We start from the raw sequence: 20955 nt of genomic DNA, 5'->3' as shown, positions 1-20955 counted from the left end.
CTCCCGTGGGCTGTGAACACAACCTCATCACTCCCGGCTCCCAGCCGAGCGGAGCAGAAGGGGATTCAAACTGACCAGAAGCCAGAAATTCACGGGAACAAAACTAGAGAGAAATAGGAACTTCACGAAGTAGAGCCCATCATCTGCCTGGGTAAGTTTATTTCTTTATCAACATCTTTTTAGATAATGCAAAATCACATAAAGCCTATAAATAGAAAACTTCAATGCTTTGAACAACCGGGAAACCATGCCTAGTTTTAGAATGCAATAGCTCCTGTAATGTATACATGTGCCTGAGCTTAGAATGAAATGACTGAACTCTTTAACAACATCAAAAAGTGAACTCTTTATCACAAGAGCTCTTTAAAAAAATATTTTAAGTGGCAGGATGGGAATTCAGTTTACTGCGGCTGACTTCAGACTGTTTAGAAAAGAAATAATCCTTTTAGACTAGCTTTATGTTAAGTCTGGTTTTAAATTTCCTCTATGTGCTTGACCAAGAGTGTGTGTGTATATTTTTGACCAGGCACAGTTATAATCAAAATTAAAAAGAACATGTAAATTGGAGAGACAGTAGATTTTTTTAGATGGGTCTTCACAGCTTTTAAGTCTCAGAAGCCAACAACTTTTGTGAGAGTTCAGATTTTATATTAAACTAACAAATGAGCAATCACTTCTAAAGCCATGTGTGTGACTTTAAAATACAGCTAGAAGATGAATTCTAAAGCATCTTATCCTGTGGCTCCCATTTAAAGGTTATTTTTAATGTGAGATATAAATATTTGCCTGTGCAAACTTGTATTTGAGCCTCAGTTATCGTCATTCTTAAACAAAAGGCGCAGTTTGTGCCAGTATCTCCATTAGATGCAATTATATCATTAAATATTAATGGTGGCTTCCTTGGAGAAATTGACCACTTTGATCAGAACACAGTTGGTAATGCACCATCAGCCACGGCTCCGACTGGGAAGCTCTGGACACGCAGCCGCTGACATGAGAGGGAAGATACCAGGAGCCAGCTGGACTCTGGAAGGGTCTCTGGTCCCCACCAACACAGCAGCGTCCACTGCCTGGGTGTCTATATTTTACTTTGCTTAGTTATCAGCCCTGATTTGGAGACTTTTGGTCAGATCCCAAACGCTCTTTCAACACTGCGCAGCTCAGCAACCCTGTACAGAACCCTGAGCAAGCACACGCAAGTCCACTGACACTAACAATCTTCTGACTAACAATCTTCTTAGAAGGACAGGAGGACATTAACCCTCCTGAACACAACCATTTCTCCCCACAGCGGAGCCATTCCCCCAGCTCTGCAATCTTCTTGCTCAGAAAGACTCATCCTGACCCTTTGCTTGCAGACTGGGGAGGAAGCAGCCAGCCCCACAGCAGCAGCCAGCCCCACAGAGCCCCTACCTGTAGCAGAGCCATGCCGGATTCCTTCACCATCCACTTCCTGAAGGTGCTCAAGGAGCTCCTGGCCTTCGTGCTGTTCAGTTACACCGTGCTGGTCGGGGCGCTGCTCCTCGCCGGCTGGACAACGTACTTCTTGGTGCTTAAATGACGGCTCCTTTCCTGCTCCTGCAGCCATGGGCTGGCCAGAGCCACTGGCTCCTCCGTGCAGCTCGTCCTGCGCGTCCGCTCAGCACACAGGACCGCGGTCCCTTCCTCCTGTGCCAGTTCTGCAAGCATTTTGTTCCGTTACTGCCTAATCACAATCTTATTTTCTTATGTAAAAAGAATAAAGATTAAAAAAAAGTGCCTACATGCATATACTTTACTGATCTTTGTGGCTCCTGCAGATTCTTTGTGTCTTATAGACATTTGCCCCTGTTCCCCAAAATATTTAAAAGCCTCCCAGTAGTTTTCTCCTGAGATTCCCACCGGAATTTCCCTTCCGAAAGCGCAGGGATGGGATGCAACATGGCTCAAGCATGACTGACATCTCAAGTAAACAAGTCCTGCCTTGTCTGACTTTGCCTCATTAAGGGTGTGAAGGCAGAGATGCAGAAATTACTTGTAATTTTTTTTAATAAGTCCTGGAAAAAGACATTTCAAACTAGCACAAGGTTTCCTTCTCCCTACAGTTTTATAAAGCATTCTCCACAGGGTGGGGGGCACCAACACCACATTATCTACAGGCCTATTATTTAACGCTCTCAAGTGCGCAACACTTTACAACAAACACTTAAAGCATGGAGTTAGCTGCAAGCTGTGCCTGCAATCCAGCCCTGCTTCGCTAAAACTGTACTGAGTAACCTGAGTCTCACAGAGAACAGATGAGAATTTCTGGTGTAGACAAAACCAATAGATTTAACTGATCAAGGCCTTTCATGTAGAACTACAAAGGAAACCTTTGCTGGAGAAGCTGTGGAACGAGCCAAAAGCTAAACAGCGCCATATACTCCTGAAAAACACTGCTGAATTAAAGGGAGGAGGTGGGGAGCAGGAGCTGTGGCGGTCAGTCAGCGCAATCACGGCCCACATTCCTGAGCTGACACGCAGCTGAAGGCTGTTCCCTGCCGAGCCGCCCCGGCCCCTCAGCCGCCTCTGGGCACAGAGGAACTGACAGCTTGTCCCGAGACGGGAGCCATTACCTGGAGGGCGGAGGAGGGCGGAGCGGGGCGGAGGGGTCAGAGCGGGGCGGAGGAGCCCGGAGGAGCCCGGAGGAGCCCGGAGGAGCCCGGAGGAGCCCGGAGCCCCGGTGCGGGCAGCAGCCGATCCCCGCGGGGCCCGAGGAGCCGCCTCACGGAGGAGCCGCCTCACGCACGAGCCGCCCCCACAGCGCCGCGCGCGCCGCTCCCGCCTTCGACCAACGGCCGCCCGCGCGCCCCGCCGCGCGGCCCCACGTGCCCGCCCCTCTGCGCAGGCGCCACGCCGGGAAAGCCGGCCCCGCCCACCCCGCGCCCTCTCGCCGCGACGCGTTGACGTAACTTCCCGCGCGCCACCCGGTCCCAAGATGGCGGCGGGCAGCCGGTGGCTGCGGGGCTGCTGCTCCCTCCTCAGGTACCGCGGGGTCCGGGCGCGTTTCAGCGGGGCCGCGCTGACAGCCGGGCGGCGGTTTGCAGGGCTGCACGCAGCCTCCCGGCTCGGCTCCCTGCTGCTGGCCTGTGCACACCTGCTGTGCCCGGTGCAGTCACGCCGGCCGCGGCCCGTGCCGCGGGAATGGCCGTAACGCAGCTCAGCCGCCTCCGGCTGCCCCAGCACGGCCGGAGCGGCACCGGGAGGAGCTGGGGTGCCCGTACAGCGCTGGCTGCTGGCATTAGGTAGCTTAAGAGCATAAAAGAAGGAAAACGGACCAGCTCTTTTCAGAATATTGCTGTACAACAAAAAATTCCTCATGACTGAGCGCTTCTGGTTTTCTGCAGGAGTGTTTCAGGGGTAGGCCCTGACCCCACGGACACTCACACAACACTGGATGTAAATAACAACGGGAGACCCAAAGTGTCACTGGATCGCAGCAAAATATAACCAGGCATATTGCTCACCTGCATGTACCACACAGCGCTTTTAAGCACGCTTTTTTATCTGGTTTTTGCTACTATTGAATATTACCAGTGTGTTGGTACCAGATAAGATACATTTCCTTTCTTAAAATATTAATAATGCACTAGTTCCTGTACTTGTCTTCTTTTCTTGCAGTTATAAAAATATAACTGAATTTAAGGCAAATATGCAGCTGCATTACAGAAGCTCAGTAGAGACCAGGTCACGTAGAACACCTTCTGGGCGCTCTTTTCCTCGTTGGTACCTATTTCTCACCACACGCAGGTTATTTCTTGCACTTAACTTTGTTTCTTGCGTTTCCAGACAAAGCTTCCCCGCTCTGGCGGGTGTGAGGAGCCGCTGCGTGAGCGGGCGGTGGCAGCAGATGGTGGGCGTGGGGTTTGGAGTCGCCTTGTGCGCAGTCCCAGTGGCCGAGGTAACGTACGGGGGTGGGAGACAAACAGCACCCCCTCATTAGACACAGTTTAATATCCCAACCCGCTTGCTGAGTGTTTCACAGAGCAGTGCTTACCTTCAGGAATTGTTTTCCTTCTGGGGATCTTGGGTGTTTAAGCCGTGTAGTTGTTAAGGAAATGACAAGGACAACGTGTGCCTTCAGCAACACCTTGCAAAAACAGTTGCCGTGTTCTGCAATGGCAAACAGCCGCGAGCACTGGGCTGTCCAGCCTTGTAGTGGTGCTTTTCCTGCCTTTATTGGTTACTAATAACATCCATATGAATCAGTGTAAAGGTGATGCAAATGTCTTGTCTTGTCTTTCAGAAACAGAACCCGATTTCTCTCAGTAACGATGCCTTGATTAAAAGAGCCGTTTCCTTGGTAACAGACAGCACTTCTGTGCTCCTCTCTCAAACCACGTACGCGTTGATTGAAGCATTGACAGAGTACACAAAGGTGAGCTGAGAGATTACACGCTTTACTAGCAAGTCAATACTAAATTATTTGGCACTAACTGCACATGTTAAATCATACTCAAAATTGACTTTATTTGGGGTTTTCTTTTAATTTTAATAAAAGAGGTGTAGGGGTTTGAAGATGAGGTAGGGCTCGCTGTTCTAATAACCAAACACACAAGTTATTTTTAGCTTTGTTAGACCATTGCTTTGAGCTTGAACTTAAGCTGAAATGACCCGTGTCTCAGAACTGAGGCTAAAGAAACTCAGAGCAGTTATTGGATACCTGTGTCCTGAAAAAGCAGGACACGCCACCCTGTATTCTTGGCATTTTTTTAATCTCTGTGCCGATTTCTAAAGCCATGAACTTGAGTGAACCATATTTAAAACTGAAAAGAGAAGATACAGTTTTGATTTTATAAATAAGTGCCAATTTGAGTAGAGTATTTGCATTCCAATTTACTTCCTTATTAGCAGGGCAAGCATATGAAGAGATTCTGTGAACCGGAGAACAAAGCACCTTCGGAACCATTCAGCAATTTTGCTAATTAACACCAGTTAATGGAGACAACATCAGAGCTGTACAGATCATCACATAACTATGTGAAATGATTCCTTTGCAGGCAGTTTATACGCTGGTGTCTCTCTACAAGCAATATGCAAATCTCCTCGGGAAGATGAACTCGGAAGAGGTGGATGCCGTCTGGCAGGTGGTCATAGGAGCCAGAGTTGATGTAAGCACTCGCCTCCCTGCACTCAGCGATCTGCCTCTTTAAACTCTGCTAGAAAGTTCTCCTTTCGCTTGCTCACCTTTTCACAGAGGCTCTGTTTGAACAGCATTCAGACACTGTGACCACTCGTTAATTAATACTTTGTTTTACTCCTAGGTGACAACAAAGCAGCAGGAATACCTCAGGCTGGAGTCCAGCTGGATGACAGCATTACGTCTGTCAGAGATGGCAGCAGAAGCTGCGTATCAATCAGGTAAGCTCAAGCAGATAGACTGAGAATTTCTTTCTCCCAGCATTTAGGCAGTATTTATTGAATAAGAATGGAGTTGAGAGCGACACAGAATATACATTCAGTTAGCAAACCAATTTACAACTAGTGCCTGGGTTTTAGAAATGCTGAGAACTTACATTCTTTGATTGGCTGCTAGTATAGTAGAAGCATTCTGAGAACTAGGCCTGGAAACTTCACATGGGGTTTAGCTCGAGACCAACCATGCCAAAAAATGTTTGAGAGAAGCTTTTAATCACTTTTAAATGCAGTGTTGAAACATGGTTCAGGGAGCCATAGAAATTTGCATTAATATAGCCCAAGCAAATTAGCAATTAGCAAGGCAGATGATAATTATAGACAATCTCTTCCTTAATTGAAGGTTTGCCGAGTGTTCGTCTAACCCAATATATTTAAATGATTCCTTTTCAGGTGCAGACCAAGCCTCGGTGACAGCCCGCAGCCACATTCAGCTGGTGAAGTCGCAGGTGCAAGAGGTGCGACAGCTGTCCCAGAAAGCAGAGACCAAGTTAGCTGAAGCACAAACAGAAGAGCTCATAAAAGCCCAAGGGGACGATTCGTCATTGCCACAGGGTGTTCTAGGAAGCGCAGAGGCGACTGAGGACCCTTATCTTCGAGAGGACTGAAGAGAGCTTAAATGTCACTGAAGAATATGTGAGAGTCGATCGCAAATTGAAGGGTCCCAAATTTTTAACTGTGTGATGGTGGGAAACTGCTGCAATAAGCCTATGATTCCATTTTTTTCCCCAAACAGGATTGCTTTACAAGTCACTTCCAAGTATGTGAAAGGCCTTGATCTTGTTAGTAACTTATCATGTTTGTAAGACCTATGGATTCAATTATTTAAATGTTTAACTATGCAAATGTGAAAAGTGCTATCAAGGATAGCTTGTTGTTAATTGTCTCTCTGCTGGGAGGGTCCTACCGCTCGTCCGATGTGGTTGTGAGAGTTCTCTAACTTAGAGGGTAACTTGGTATCAGCCAAAGAATTGTGGTTCAAATGCGATTATTTTTAATGTGTGCAGTAAATTATGTCTTTAGGAGATACCTTCATTAAACTGTGCAAAAACATCTCATCGTGAGTGTGCCCATTTGGACAAGAGATTAAGCCTGTTTCTCTTTGAACTTAAGAGTTTATAACCGAGCTAGGTCTGACAGCTACATCAAATTACACAGAACTGCAATGAGGGGAAACATTTGCTGTAGAGCTGAAAACTTTCTGTGGAGTTCCCCGGGCTCCTCTTAGTGAAGTTCTGCAGTTCAATGCAGCAGCCCCTTTCACCCAAGAGTCTTTAACGCATCTGCCTTCCCCAGGAAGCAAAGGGAGATTTGATTTTCAAGATGCTGTGGTTATAAACAAAGTTGTTGTGGCAACTGCTGTGTACTTCTTTACAAAGCAGTGGGCAAAAGTGAGTTTTACATATTTGAATGCTTCCCAGCACAAGTTTTAGGAAAATAATTCTTTTTGCAATCTTAATGTTTCACTGCAGGCTTCAAGACCACAGGTGTCTTTCACTCTGTTTGTTTTCTAACTTGACAGCTTAATGTGAAATTTGCAATAGTAACTGTACAGACAATGTAAACTTAAGCTGAGATTGTTTTGTAGAATGGCATCCACTGGAACTTTATCACTGCTGATTTGAGCCAATTAATATGCATTCATCAGGTTTTGTAAGAAAACACACATTAATCCCAGGTTTTTCACCACAAATAAGCATCTGATGCACTGGTTGCTGTTACTATATTGAGTTGTGCTTGACTAGGAATTTTTTAGCACAAGCCTTTCTGTCTGTGTCTCATTTTGCCTGCCTTTTGAACAAATGCAATCTCAGCTGCACAGGACTGTACATTTATAAAATAGAAAAGGAATTAACAAACCACCTTTCCTTGCTCTGGCTCCTCTCTGGGTGCTGCTGTACCCGAGGAGGGCAGCACAGTCTGGAATACAAGCTCACGGGAAGATGCCGATGTCAGGAGGTCCCAGACACAGCTTTGGGTTGGAGCATTAGGAAGAAAAATCACTATCAAGGGAGGATTATGTGCAGCAGTGGCACAACCACACCCTCAAAAGCCAAAAATGCAGCTTCAGGTCACCCTCTAACCACAACGGCTCTGATTTGTTATGTGCTGCAGTTGAAGAACCTCTGCCAAGCCGCTCACCCAAATGCACATACCAGTCGTGTTCCTTTCAGGATGCCACAACGCTCGGATGTCTGCGTGGCAGAGATAAGGCTTCAGACAGATGAGCACTGGTACAGGAGTCTGCAAAGTGACGCATTCTTCCCCTTTCTGAGCCTGCTCCCAGCCCCTTTGCTGCCCCACTTCTTGTTTCACTGTACGCCACGCTCTTACTTCCCAAGACACAGGCTGTCCCTGCACGTATCTGACCATCAGACGTGACATGAACTGGCCAGCCAGTTCAAACAAATCAAAATGGGAGTGAGGAGCACAACTGGCTCCGTATCACCTCCAAAAGGGAGTGGAAAAGAGCCCCACAACTTTATTAGTAAGCGCGAGTTGCCTGTCAGGAGTGAGCCCACACACCTCAGCCCGCAACAGATGTGACATCACGCTCTACATTGTGTTACTGAGTTTGCATTTGGAATCATTTTGTGGATCACAAAATGTTGCCACAGCAGTTCTCAGGGTACCGCAGTACTCGCTCTGTCCAGCCTCTACAACAAGCAGCCCTGCCCAGACACCAGGTTTTGCTGCTGATACTCAGCCTTGTTTACAAAGCCAATGCATCTGAAATTATGTGTAGACGAGTTCTCAGGCCCAGCTAATACAGCTAATTAAGCCCAGTTAGGGCTGCAGCAAGAGGACACAGTAGCAGCTTGTACAAGACGACACTGAGGACGGACACACACACACACACACACACTCGAGGGCTCACCCCTTGGAAAAGCAATTTTTTCAGACAAACGCCTACTTGCATCTGACACAGAGACAGCTCGCGTGAGAGCGGCAGTTCCTGAGCCTGGCTCAGGCTGTGGGGCTAAGCCAGAACTACAGCCAGCGCTTCACACAGCCAAGGCAGCGAGGGATCGACTACAGACCAGCAGTGCTGCCTGGAGTCTGTCAGGCTGAGGTCATTCAGCCCTGCAGCGCCCACGGGAAGGCCGGACAGCCACCCTGCCCCAGAGTGTCACCCCTCTGCCCTCGGTCTCTCTGCCCTCGGAGGACACGCGAGAACCTCCTGGAAGCGCTTCCCGGCACCTCCGAATGCTCCAGCTCACATCTGGTGGGCGGTGACCGCTGACACAAGAGACAACAATGACAACAGCACAACACAAATTGCTCCCATTTCTGTAATCAGACACTTCCTCTCTACCTGCCACCTTTTGCTAAAGCTTCCAGGCTGCTTTTTCCTGCTCAAACACAGCATAGCAGCTTCTGATCCAGCAGAAAGGCACTCTGAAGATGATAGGCTTTGTAAAAATTTGATCTTTCCTCAAATTAGTAACTTCAGAGCACTCACAGATGAATCACATCTATATCAATACATCTTGTCAGGACAGGGGCAGAGAACAGCAGCTGCTCACGGCAAAGGAAGTGGTGAGTTTCCATCTCCACATAACCTCATCCTCTTTAATATCAATGACTCCTTAATGCAAATGCTCAGCACCAGATCTCAGCCTTCTCTGGCTTTTAGTTCTCTTAGCTTTCAGGAGACCCAAGAATACTCCTGTGAAAACACTTTTCAAAACTGTATTTTATTTATACCAAACGTTACAACAACAACAAAAAAACCCCAAACACCTCCCACACAACAGGAAAAGCTACAGCCACTGCAACTACCACCGTGATTATTCGAGACATTATTGCTCCTCTCAGACCCAATCAGAAAATGTTTGTGCAAAAGCTTCCAGTGCAGGTAAACCTGTAATAAACTTCTGTAAAATCCAATGGGTTTGAGTCGGAGCCCAGTCCCTTGGATCACCGTGCTGTGTTAATACATTTTTGAGGCTTCTTTTTTCCCCCGCTCCACTCCACTCCCTTTCTCCAGCTGCCCAGCAGGACCTGTGGGATTGCTGGCCTGGGACAGCAGAGTCGCAGTGGACCCAGCAGGACACACCTGGCCTTTCTTCTACCTTTTCAAGTAATTTCAAGTGCTCTGTCACCCATTAGTCATCATCAGTTTTCCTACGCGAGGCTGATTTTGGCCGGCGGTCAGACACCAGCCTTGGTGTTGCGGAGCCTCCATAGCAGGTGGCACCTCCCTCACGTCCCTGTGGCGGCTGTGACTCCCTCCTGCTCCAGGCTGCCTGGAGGCACCGAGCCGAGTCCCCTCCACCGTGTCTCACCGAGCTACCGGCCCCGTCCCCACCCCCTGACAATCCAACTGCTTCAGGAACCCACCGACAGAAACACACTCACTGCAAAACAAACCCCTACAGCTCAAGTACAGTCTGTTAGTAGAGGACATGTTTCTACCACAACCTGATTTTTAGTTTAAATACCCTGTATCTGTCACCAGTCACGATCCTGCTGTGCTCCTCAGTAGCTTCTTCTCCAACGCCTTCTGTAGTTGTGTGTTACTGACACCGCACACCTAATGCTGTCGTCCTTTACCAGCGTCCACATGATCCACATCTCGGTTGGGTTTAGTTTGTGAACAATCATCAGCTCTTTGTACAAGCATGGATCAAAAGGATTGAAAGGTCTCTGGATCCCGAAAGTCTTAAATCCAGCGTGGTTCTTTGGGGTCACTGCCAGCTTTGCCAGACACATTCCCACAAAGACATCATCTATTGGGAAGAGCTCCATGTCCTCTGCGGTGCTCTGGAGGCGGCGCACCGTCTCTCTAGACATCACGTAGCCCCCTCCACCCGCATACAGGGGATAGAAGGGGGCTCTGTACATGGACTCTGGAATGAAGTATTTCACCTTGGTGTTCCTGATGGGCCGGGCACTGGCGATCACATCCCCAACAAAGAGATCCTGCTCAGGGTCCAGGTCTCGGAGGAACTCAACAATGTTGTAAGTGTTGACAAAGACATCATCATCGCCCTTCAGCACAAAGCTGGCCTGCAGGCAGTCCTCCACGAACCAGCGGAGGAAATGCAGCTCCTTGAGGGTCAAGTTGAAGAAATTGTCAATAAAATCCCACTGCAAGATGTCATCAAACTCCTGGCTCTCATAAGCCAGCAGCTGGTGCAGGGGCTGTGCCTGGATTTTGGCGTTTGAGCGCCCTAGAAGGAACACCAGTCTGATGCGCCTGCCATCGATGGAGACCTCCTTCCCCCATGTGTTCCTGATGGCCACCCGTCGGTCTATGTTGATCGGGGAAGACTTGATTGCCAGCAAGAGGAACGTCTCTTTGCTACACCTGGAAGGTTTCAGCAGGACCGAGAAGTTCCGGCAGTGCTTGTATGTTAAAAAGACACGGTGAAGCTCTGGCAGAGCGAGAGAAGAATTGGCAAGGGTCAAGTTTGGCAAACACTTGCCAGGTTCAGCATTGTCCAGCACCAAAGACTTCAGTTTGTGATTCACTACATCCACGCTCGGGTCTGCTGACGACACTGCCAACTTTGCCTCTTTCTTCATATAAAAAACCCACGCCAGCAGCACGATTGAAAAGGCATAAAGTGCGAGGTTTTTAATCCTGGGATACATGACAGCCTCCGGTGCAGAACCCAGCCCCTGTGCGGTCGGAGGAAGACAAGCCGGTTACGGATGAGCCCTGCACACTCACGCTTCCCACTCGTGCTCGCCGCACTCCCACGCCCGCAGCCACGCCGGGATGGAGGGCACGACCCAGCCCGGGGAGCCGCCGGGACGGGTCTCGGCGTTTCCCTTCGCCGTTGTTTCTTGTGTCGCACCGAGACCAGGTGCTGCCGGTGAGGACGGGAGCGCGGTGCCGGGCACGGCGGCTGCTCGTCTCCGGGAGGGCTCGGGACTCCGCGGGGAACCGCCCCGCCCTCAGCCCGGGGAGAGCCCGCCCGGCCCGGGGCTCGGAGCCCGGTGCGAACCGCTCGGTGCGAACCCCTCGCCCCGCTCCGCGCAGCCGCCGCCGGGACTCACCGGGAGCAGCCGCCGCCGCTCCGCGCCGCCCGAGGAGCCGAGTCCGGCCCCGCCCCGCCTGGCCCCGCCCCCCGGCCCTGCCCGGCCCCGCCGCTCCCGGGGCGCCCGCGGGCGGAGGGGGAGTTGCACCGGTCACTGTGGACCCGGAGCAGCGTGCGTCTGGTGCTGCACAGCGGGCACTGCACCCTGCACATTGCACAGCCCCTGCACACGCATATCGCACACCCACCCTGCACCGCGGACATTGCACACCCCCTGCATCACGGGCACTGCACACCCACCCTTACACGCCACTCATTGCACACCCACCCTGCACATTGCACACCCACCCTTACATGCCACACATTGCACAGCCCCCCCTGCACCATGGACATTGCACACCCCCTGCATCGCAGACACTGCACACCCACCCTTACACGCCACCCATTGCACACCCACCCTGCACATTGCAGACCCCCTGCACACTTGCATTGCACACCCCCTTGCACACCAGCCCCTGCACACTGCAGCTCCTGCAGAAGCTCAGCTGCAGCCCCCAAACAACCACAAAGGCCCAGCTCCCAGCCCTGGAGATTCAGCTGAACAAGGATCCACGCAGCGTCCCCATGGGTTTTATTTTCCACTCACTGTTTTGCTACAGCTGCGTCACGGAGCCTTCCCCACCGGCATGGCCGTGCTCTCCCGGCTCTGGGTGTCGGCTGCCCAGGGCCACCGAAGCAGCTGCATCTGGAATTGAACTGTCAGTGGCACTGGCTGGAGCACTTGACCTTCCTCCAGTTCAGCGGGGTCTTTCTTTTTTCCTTTTCCTGTGGAAAGAAGTAAATCTGTCACTGTCTTGACACAATAAATCACCCTAAAAGCAGCAGTGTGTGGGGGGCTTGTGTCCACTGCGTTAGCACAGACTTCCAGGCCTTGAGGGAAAACCTATTTGAATACGACTTTGGGTAAGAAGCCCAAAAAGCATCTTTAAGCAGGCAATGAATTTGGGTGCTACTTTGTTTTTTGTTGTTAAACTCCTCTATACATCCCAGGAGAAAAAGAGAGATGAAGAAATAAATCATTTCGAGGATCCTGGAACATCAAGTGTGGGGTAAAATGAGACCTACGTGAGACTACTTCTGACAACATCCTTCAATGTCTGGGCAGAATGTTTGCTCAAGACAAAGCTTGCTGCCTTTCCTCTTTGAGCTGCTTGGAAGGGATCCCAGTTCCTCTGAGAAGACTTATTATTTGTGTGCATTTGCCGACTGAGGGATGCAAATCAGCCTCAGCTCCCGGCTGTGAGAGAGCTGGTCCCTCCGCAGCCTCGCTGGACACACGGCTGCAGCGGGGCAGGGGCTGGGAGCCGTTCCCTGCGCCTCGGAGCGCAGCCACCGCTGCAGCTCCACGTGGTACGTGGTACCCAGGTGATGAGCAAGTGCCAAACGACCGATTTGGTGACTCACGGAGCAGCCCGGGCTTGCAGACACTGCGTGCAGCAGCGCTCGAGCACCCCACCTGTCCCCCCGGCCGTGTCTGTCACCCCAGCTGCAAACAGGGTGTACTTGTGACTCACGGCCACGGGACACTGTGGCACTGGGTGTAGCAGGCTGCGGGGGAAGCTGATTTTTAGGCATCATCTTTTCGAAATATGCACTTGGTGGCTTTGCTGCGCGGCCAGCCAGCCTCCACCTGCACAGGCAGAAGGGGACACCAAACTAAGCACAATCTTCTAATCGCTCTGGGTTTCCTGCAGCAGCAGTGGCTTTCTGTGCACCCAACACCATCTCCAGCCACACAAGCCCCTGCAGAAAGGGTTCATTCTCACTCAAGCTGAAGGAAAGACCTCCTGCATGCACACTGACCACAGGCACTGGGGCAGAAAGGAAATAAAAAACACCACTGCTAACCTGCAGTTGTTTGACAGCAGCTCCCAGCTTCAGCAACAGCCTGAGCGTATGTTGCTAACACACATCTTCTTGTGGGGAACAATAATTCAAGGATTTTTTGTCTTTTCAGGTAGCTGGGAAGGCCATGAGCCTTCCTCGAGCACAGACAAAGCCTAGGACTGCAGGGCTCTGAGATGGGGACCTCGCCATGGGTGGCAGGGCATAGAAAAGCAACCCGGAGCTCTTGGGGAAGGGGGTTAATTGCTCTCTTAAATTAGTGACTAAATCTGATGCTAGAGCGGGGACTGAAGGCTCCCTTGGCAGCTCCACGTGGCGCTGCGGAGGCCTGGCCCGCTCCGTGCTCCCCTCGACTCATGAGCAGGTTTTCAGCATCGCCCTGCCACCCCTTCCCCCCAGCTTCCTCCTGCTCTTGCATTACCCCTCCGATGTGCTGGCACTGCTATTTTTGTAGTCAAAACAAGATTGCTGGAAAAACAGCCTGCAAAAAAAGCAGGGTGACATTTGTCTCCAGTGGTTTAAGCAATGCTGCTGGCTGAGCAGACCACGAGCTGTGCACTGGGGAGGCAGGGGACACCCATCAGGGGTCAGGGTGGTCTCTTCATGGGCGACAGCAGGCCAGGGTCTGCTCCCAGCCCCGCCATGCACTGGCTGGGGCACCTGGGGCTCTCTGTGCATCTCATCTCTAAGCCAGAAAGAACAATAATCCCCCCTACAAAGCGCTTTGAGATGTGAGCTGGAAACAGATGAGGACCCTATTATGCATCCCAGATAGTGCCGCCCTCTGCTGCCGGCGCACACCACCGGCCACATTCGGCAGCCGGCACGTTGGGCAGCACATCTCTCACCCCAAAATCTGCCTTGCCCTTCTCCCCTTGCGCGCAGAGCTGAGAGGTGTGTGTCGCTCCCGGGACAGCTGGCAGCCCATGCTTAGTGCTTGTTCAGACACCAATTCAATAAAGTGTCCGGGCGTGTGTCTAATCCTCCAGCCCGCGCAGTCAATGGATGTATTCACAGCCCGATGCTCAGGATGTGAGTAAGCGCCTGCTCGGCAGAGCTGGCAGGGCTTGGGGACCCGCGGCTGCCTCCCAGCTGGGCACCGCTGGTGTTTGCTCTCACTCATGCCACCCTCAGCCCAGCAGCTCCAGTCTCCGTCACCTTTGGCAAATGCCGTGGTTTTCCGCCTGGCCTGACTTTCTTTCTCTGCTTTCGTTTTTTTGCCCTTGTCTTTGCCTTTTTTCTTGTCCTGCGGAGAGAGATGTTTCCACATTTTAGGCTGCGTTGAAATTCATTGGCCATAGTCAGTCCTGTGACAGCCATTGCCATCTGGGTTCTGTCACTGGGACTTAAAGTGCAAAGGAAGGGGGTGAGGGGAAGCAGTGGGGCTGCTCGGAGAAGAGAATCCAGGAAACAGAAAGTGTCAGTACAGCTGGTGCGTGTTGCCGTGCTGAGAGAGAGTAAGCATAAGAGGAAGCACAAGGGGTTACTTTCACATTCTCAGATGGAAAAATAAACTCATCTATTCACTTAATCTTGGCCTATAAAAAGTAGCACTACTCATTGCTAACATCAACAACAAATAACGATATCAGAAGCGATGGATGGTGCTCAGGAAGGATTATTTCAGCCTCATTTTATGGAGAGGAGAACTAAGGGACAGGAGGGATGCTTGCGCCAGCTGCAGGGCAGGACACGTTAAACCTCTGCCCCAGGACTTGCTCCTGACCTTCTCCTCCAGATTGGGTGGCTGCAGCGGCTGCTCGGTGATCAGGATCCCAAAGTCACACACAGTTGCCACCAGGTCCTCGGTGGCCAGCAAGGTCTCCAGGGTCACCCTCCTGGTGCCCAGGGTCCTCCGAACGGGAGGATCACTGCGAAGTTCACGTGGTGTCTCCTGCTTCTTATTTTTCTGCTTGTCCTTGGGCACAGGACCCTGCAGGGCACCAGCACGGGGACAAACCTCAGCAGAGGGCTGGGGTCCCTTTATCAGGCAGCAACCTCAACCCAGCCCCTTGCCCACCACCGCACCCTGACCAAGATATGTGTAAAACCACTGCTGCCTCCCTCCCACAGCAACGGGGGCTTTGGTGAGAGGTCTGAGATGGAGGGAAGATTCTCTGACACACCAAACAGACCCAGGAGAAGGACCCTTGTTCCCCCATCATTATTTTTGCAACTCAGATGTTATTTGGACATTATTCTCTCCTAGAACCCTACCTTGGCACTGTTCTTCTGCGTCCCCCGTCTTGCCTTCCCCTTCGTGACTTCAGGTTCTTCTGGATCGGCATCGACAGGCCATGAGAGCACCTGCCGGGAGAGAGGAGCTGGAAGTCCAGGGGCTGGGACGCTCGAGGACCCTGGTCTGAGGTCACCACCATCCCTGGCCGCTTCCCAGAGGGAGCACAATCCCACTGCAGGGCCTCCCAGCAGCTCTTTCCCCTTTCACCCAGCGCTGCCACATACTCACCTTCTCCTCCACGACCGAGATGATCGTTCCAGCTGCCAGGTAGGACTTCAGCCCTACTAAGTCCTTGGCAGTGTGCTCCTTCCTGTAGCTGCAGTCGATGGTGTCTGCCCAGGGCTTTCCAGGGGTGACAAACACCTTTGCTGTGTACGGACACAAAAAAGTTATTGAGGAGAGAACTCTCCTTCCCAAGGACAGGGACAGCCCCTGGGACATGACTGGTGTCAACCTGTAATTCCTCATTACCAGAGTGGGCCTTGGGCTCCTCCATGGCTGCAGGCTCCTGCTGGCCCTTTGTTTCTCCTGTGTCCTGAGCAGAGCTGTCCACGTCCAGAGTGGCTACCACAGGACTCTGATGGATTTTTGTTACCTAAAACAGAGAGGGATCTCTTGGCGGAGTATGTCTGTCTGTATTTGCAGGACCAGCGGGCAGAGCCGCCTCCAAAATCCCCTTCCCCAGACCACCCTCGTCATTGGAAGAAGGGTCACCAGGGACGGGGTCTGCTGCAGGAGAGGGGCTGTAAATGCAACCCCCTGCGCAGAGCAGCGGGGGCTCCCTGAGAGGGACAGGGAACGTGGGCAGCAGGGACTTGTCCTGCAAGATCTGCCCACATGTGAATTCTGTCCCCAGCACTGCTGCTGCCCACACCGGCTCCATTACGAACAGCCTCACTCCACAGCCTGGAGGTGAAGTCCCCCTTGCTGTGACCTGCCGCTGTCTGTTGCTTGCAGGAGCTCGGTTAAGCACAAACCTCGGTGCTGCTGCTGTCCTCCATCTCCTCTCCCTCTGCAAACTCGTACGTCACACAGTAGCTGTAGGTGATCGCTGGAAACTCGGAGCTGACCTCCAGCTGCTGACGGGCGCTGGGATCAGGGACTCCCTTGATTTCCCCAATGCTCACAGCCACTCGTACTTCGCTCCTGATCAGCTCTAAAAGGAAGATAATCTTACTATGAAGCTGCAGCGTTCTCCTTCCAGAGCAAGGAAGGTGCGGGGCAAGCAGAAGCCCCCGGAATGCCGTGTCCCACCAGCTGGCATCCCTCCCTGTGCTAACGCTGTTGCAAGCCACTGCCACATGGGGTCACTCCACAGCTGCACAAACATCTCTCGGTTTGCTTTGTCTCCCTGGTTAACATCTTGGATTCCAAAGAGCACATCCAGCGCATAAACTCATTCAGTAGGGGCCATTAAGAGGAGCTTCCCACCCTGGGTGTCCCCAGGCCCCTCTCCTCGTCCCAGCCGGGGACATGCCGCACCGCAGAGGTGGCACCGCTTCGTGCTGACAGTGCAGCGCTCGTGTGAGCATCTTCTCCCGTGGAGATGTTTCCTCTTTCAGCAGCTCGAGAGGGAAAAGCGCAGTCTGAAACCAGACAGTGTCTAGGAAGCAGAGATGAGGGCAGGCCATGACACCAAGGCAGTGCTAGGATTAGGTCGTTCTTGCAATCTTTGGACCTGACTAAGGCTAAAACTACCTTGATTGCAATTACACTGCTGCAGGGTCCTCTGCCTGTCTACCCACTTGTACTAGTGGGGTAAAAAGGCACAGAGAAAGATCTCCATTTGCAGTTAGGCAAAAAGGAAGTCAATACTCATGCAGAGTTTTCCCTGAGGACTCCTAGCTCAACTACAGTGAAACCACCTCCCGAATCACAGGGTCAGCACGGACAGGTTCAAAGGTGAAGGCTCACCTGGCTGCCTTGCCAAACCATGGAACCGGTGCCTCTCGTCAGGCCATATGTAGATGTCATCGAGGATGGAGAGCTTGGGCAGGCTGTCCACGAGGAAGCCTCTGTAAGTGGGAATGAGAGCCAGCGGGTTCCCTTGGAGCAGCAGGACGCGGAGTTTCTGCAGACTGGACAGCTGGGAGACCAGCCCCAGCAGATCCGTGAGGTTGTTAAAGCTCAGGTCAAGGGAGACAAGATTTGGCCTAAGGAGACAACCCAGAGAAGAAAGTTAGGCAAACAGCATCCATCTGAAGATAGAGAGCTACTGCCCTGGGCCAAAAAAAAGAAACAAAAATTGTGTTTCCCCAGCACAAACCACGTCAAACTGGGGAATCCAATGGTATAGTGTGAAGAGGCCAATTCCAAATTCCTGAGCCATATGGTCCGTTGCCAATCTGCACCATAACTCAAAGCCATGTTCTTTTAGCATCCATTAACCACTTCACTGCATCATTTGGTGATGCAGCATAAGCTTTAGATCCTTCCCAGGGCAGATTTGGGAAGAGCATGGAAAAACGAAGCTGCCCGGGGACGCGGGAACTGCAGTGGACAGGGTGCCAGGGCAGGTCCCCAGGCGATGTCCCCATTCCACACCTTGGCTACAGACCGAGACACCCTCTAAGCATGAGACAGAAGACAGCGAACGGAGACAGAGCGCTCTGCACGGGCGTTGGACACAGAGCAAAGAAACAACTCTGCTGAAGGGCTGTTGTTTTTTAACATGGACCACCCTGACGGCTTGAGGTCATCTGACATCTGCCCACCCCCTTTCAGGACCCCACGTTCAGCCTGTGGCGTTACCAGAATTGCGCAGTGAGGTACTTGTCCTGCGAAGGGCCGCACAGCCGGTTGTATCCCAGCCCCAAGTGCTGCAGGTCCGGAGGAGGCTGAGCACACAGGCCCCGCAGATCGGCCACGGCGTTGCAGCAGAGCTCCAGGACCTGCCCGGGACAGAGGGAACAATAAACACCCTTTGCAACGAGCTGTTCCTGGCACTTCCTCAAGCTTTGTTCGCAGATGGGACCTCCCTCCCCACCCCGCTGTCACAAGGACGCTCACCTTCAGTGTCCGGGGCAGGTTGGCTGAGGTGATCCTGCTGATTCGGTTGGCGCTGAGGATGAGCTCCTCCAGCTGTTGTAACTGCAACAGACCCTCATCCACCTCCTCCACCTGCAGAGAGCTGGGTTTGGCCAACGCTCCCCTGAGCCAGCTGGTGGCCAAGGTGACATGGACACGTAGCGCTGATCCACGTGACATACGTGTAACACAGATTAGCGCAACAGGCTATGGGGCAGGGCAGCAGCTCTACCGCAGCTGCATTAGTAGCATCCAGGAAGACCTCAGGATGGGGAAGGTGTCCTTCTCCCAAGATGTTTTCCTTCTCAGCAGGAAGACAGGATGTTGGTCTCTTCTCCTGAGTAGCAAGTGACAGGATGAGAGGAAGCAACCTCAGGTAGTGGCAGGGAAGGTTCAGGTTGAATATTAGGAAACATTTCTTCCAGAAAGGGCTGTTGGGCATTGGAACAGGTTGCCCAGGGAAGCAGTGGAGTCACCATCCCTGGAAGTGGTTAAAAGACGTATAGATGAGGCTCTTAAGGACATGGGTTAGTGCCAGAGTTAGGTTATGGTCGGACTCAATGATCTTAAGGGTCTCTTCCAACCAAAATGATTCTCTGATTCTATGACACGGTTTCCTGGCCCGGAGATCAGTGGCTTTACGGGCCCCAGCAGCTGCACTTACTCCTTTGCCGGTGATCCGCAGGGACGTGAAGATCCGGAAGATATTTGAGCCGCAGACGAGCTCAGGTGTCAGCACGGCTGTTTCCCGCAGGTGCTGGTCCTGGGGGCCGCAGGCCGGCGGCCGAGCCCAGGGGCTGCGCGGGCCCCTCAGCAGCTCCACCAGCGCCTCGGGGCTCTCCTCGCCCAGCGGCACAGCCTCCTCCTGCCCTGTGGGCTGCGTCCCCAGCCCCAGCCGGCCTCCGTGGGGTCTCGTGCGTGCATCAAAGTGGGACTTGTTCTGCAGAAAGGGAGAGAGGAGAGACAGTGACAGCCCTGCAGACCCCGCCACGGCTGTGGCCCCTGCGTCCCCTACCCAGCTGCCAAAGCCACAGGGGAAGTCCTGCAGTCCCAGGCGCCCCAGGTGCTCCTGAAAAGCAGCAGAGAAGCTGCAGTGGCCGCATTCTGCCATTCAAACCCAGGCCAGCAGGGAATTCCCTGGCTCTGTGGCAGCGTCCCTGTCGCTAGGAGATGGCAGGGACGCGGATGCCTTGGGGACCAACGCGGGTGCCCCGGGGACCAGGCTCTGCACTCAGGGCTGTGGAGCGAGCCTGGAACAGCACCAAGCTCCTCAGGCTGGGAATACATCCCTGGCTTTTTCAGATCTCGCCCTGGGCTCTTGGGGCTGTCCCCGACCGGGGAAAGAGCTGGCGGCCTCGTGCAGCGTTTCCAGGGTGCAGCATCAGCCCAGTCCCCTGGCCAAGGACCTGTGGCATGGCATTTGCCATTTCACTCATCTACATCCTGAGTGTCACTCAGGTTTCGGGGAGGAAGCAGTCAGGTTATCAGTTTGCTGTAAAAGCACTGCTGTTCACTCACTTGCTACCACCACAACAGCGCAAGGCCATCGGAAAACAAAGTTCACAGATTAAAATACCGGCTCCTACACTTGGAAAAAGTAGATGAGCCCCAGGAACAAAAGCCACAGCTCTGTCTCGGGTCAGATTCAGGTCTCCCTCTGCGCTCTGAGGTTTATTTGCTTTTTCCGGCGATAGGTGTCGAGGCAATGGCTACAAATTCCATTTTAGGGAGCCTACAGAGCAGCCTGTGTCAGCAAAACTTCACTAAATTAATTACGTGGTGGAAAGCTGACCTTCCACTTGAGTCGGGTTTTACAGGACGGATGCCGATTTGCAACCTTATCAGCTCAGCAGCTTATCACAGCTGTGTTCAGATTGGAAAGGATGTGCAGAGCATGTACGCACCGAGAGACAGCGGCGTGCCCTGGAATGGAATGACCAGGCAAACCGCTGTCCTCAGCTCAGTAGAAAACGGAGTCAAATCTTCCAAAAATCTACACGAAAGCACTGACAGTGGTTGAATCGTGTTTTGTGGGAGAGCCAAGCTGTAAGAATGCCATTTTTCTTTTTTGTTACAAATAACTGGGCCCCATTGCCATTGGTGCTGCACAGAGATGCTTCCTGCTCTTGGGTAAGACTGGCTGCGATTCCTTGTCTGTCCACCCTTCTGCCTGTAAGGAGCCATCTGTACCCATCACTGTCTTTGCAGGCATGTTCCTAAAGAAAATCCTGCACAGAGAAACATCTCTCTCCATTTACCCCCAGGCAATAATAAAAACCTCAAATAAAAAACGCATCTGTCAGAGCTGCTCTTTTGTGGTTCTTCTCCAGCACACTGCTGTTCTATCTGCTGCCTGACGCT

General features: G+C 52.2%; 4 protein-coding genes across 4 annotated transcripts; 2 read left to right on the top strand and 2 right to left on the bottom strand.

The window, feature by feature from the left end:
* Nucleotides 1–1426: 1426 nt before the first annotated feature.
* Nucleotides 1427–1561, top strand: LOC135995110 (uncharacterized). The gene has a single exon (XM_065646161.1). The coding sequence runs from the start codon at nucleotides 1427–1429 to the stop codon at nucleotides 1559–1561; it is 135 nt and encodes a 44-aa protein (XP_065502233.1).
* A 1373-nt stretch (nucleotides 1562–2934) lies between these two features.
* DIABLO (diablo IAP-binding mitochondrial protein) lies at nucleotides 2935–6486 on the top strand. Its single transcript, XM_065646587.1, has 6 exons — nucleotides 2935–3003; nucleotides 3808–3919; nucleotides 4265–4396; nucleotides 5019–5129; nucleotides 5283–5379; nucleotides 5827–6486. Exons 1-6 carry the CDS (start codon nucleotides 2957–2959, stop codon nucleotides 6039–6041), a joined length of 714 nt encoding a protein of 237 aa, XP_065502659.1. The 5' UTR covers nucleotides 2935–2956; the 3' UTR covers nucleotides 6042–6486.
* A 3429-nt stretch (nucleotides 6487–9915) lies between these two features.
* On the bottom strand, nucleotides 9916–11658 carry B3GNT4 (UDP-GlcNAc:betaGal beta-1,3-N-acetylglucosaminyltransferase 4). The gene is given in 4 exon segments (XM_065646635.1): nucleotides 9916–11061; nucleotides 11267–11294; nucleotides 11439–11596; nucleotides 11599–11658. Coding segments are annotated over 4 exon segments (1392 nt in total).
* A 429-nt stretch (nucleotides 11659–12087) lies between these two features.
* LRRC43 (leucine rich repeat containing 43) lies at nucleotides 12088–19705 on the bottom strand. The gene is made up of 12 exons (XM_065646729.1): nucleotides 19610–19705; nucleotides 19259–19534; nucleotides 18577–18687; nucleotides 18319–18458; nucleotides 17482–17720; nucleotides 16545–16723; nucleotides 16039–16162; nucleotides 15796–15935; nucleotides 15546–15635; nucleotides 15055–15261; nucleotides 14487–14574; nucleotides 12088–12248 (listed from the first exon to the last, which is right to left on the bottom strand). The coding sequence occupies exons 1-12, from the start codon at nucleotides 19703–19705 to the stop codon at nucleotides 12088–12090; spliced, it is 1851 nt and encodes a 616-aa protein (XP_065502801.1).
* Between the last annotated feature and the right edge of the window lie 1250 nt (nucleotides 19706–20955).

This window comes from Caloenas nicobarica, chromosome 16 (genome assembly GCF_036013445.1).
Source record: "Caloenas nicobarica isolate bCalNic1 chromosome 16, bCalNic1.hap1, whole genome shotgun sequence".
In the NCBI taxonomy this organism is placed as follows: domain Eukaryota; kingdom Metazoa; phylum Chordata; class Aves; order Columbiformes; family Columbidae; genus Caloenas; species Caloenas nicobarica.
This window is presented reverse-complemented; position numbering and strand designations above follow the sequence as displayed.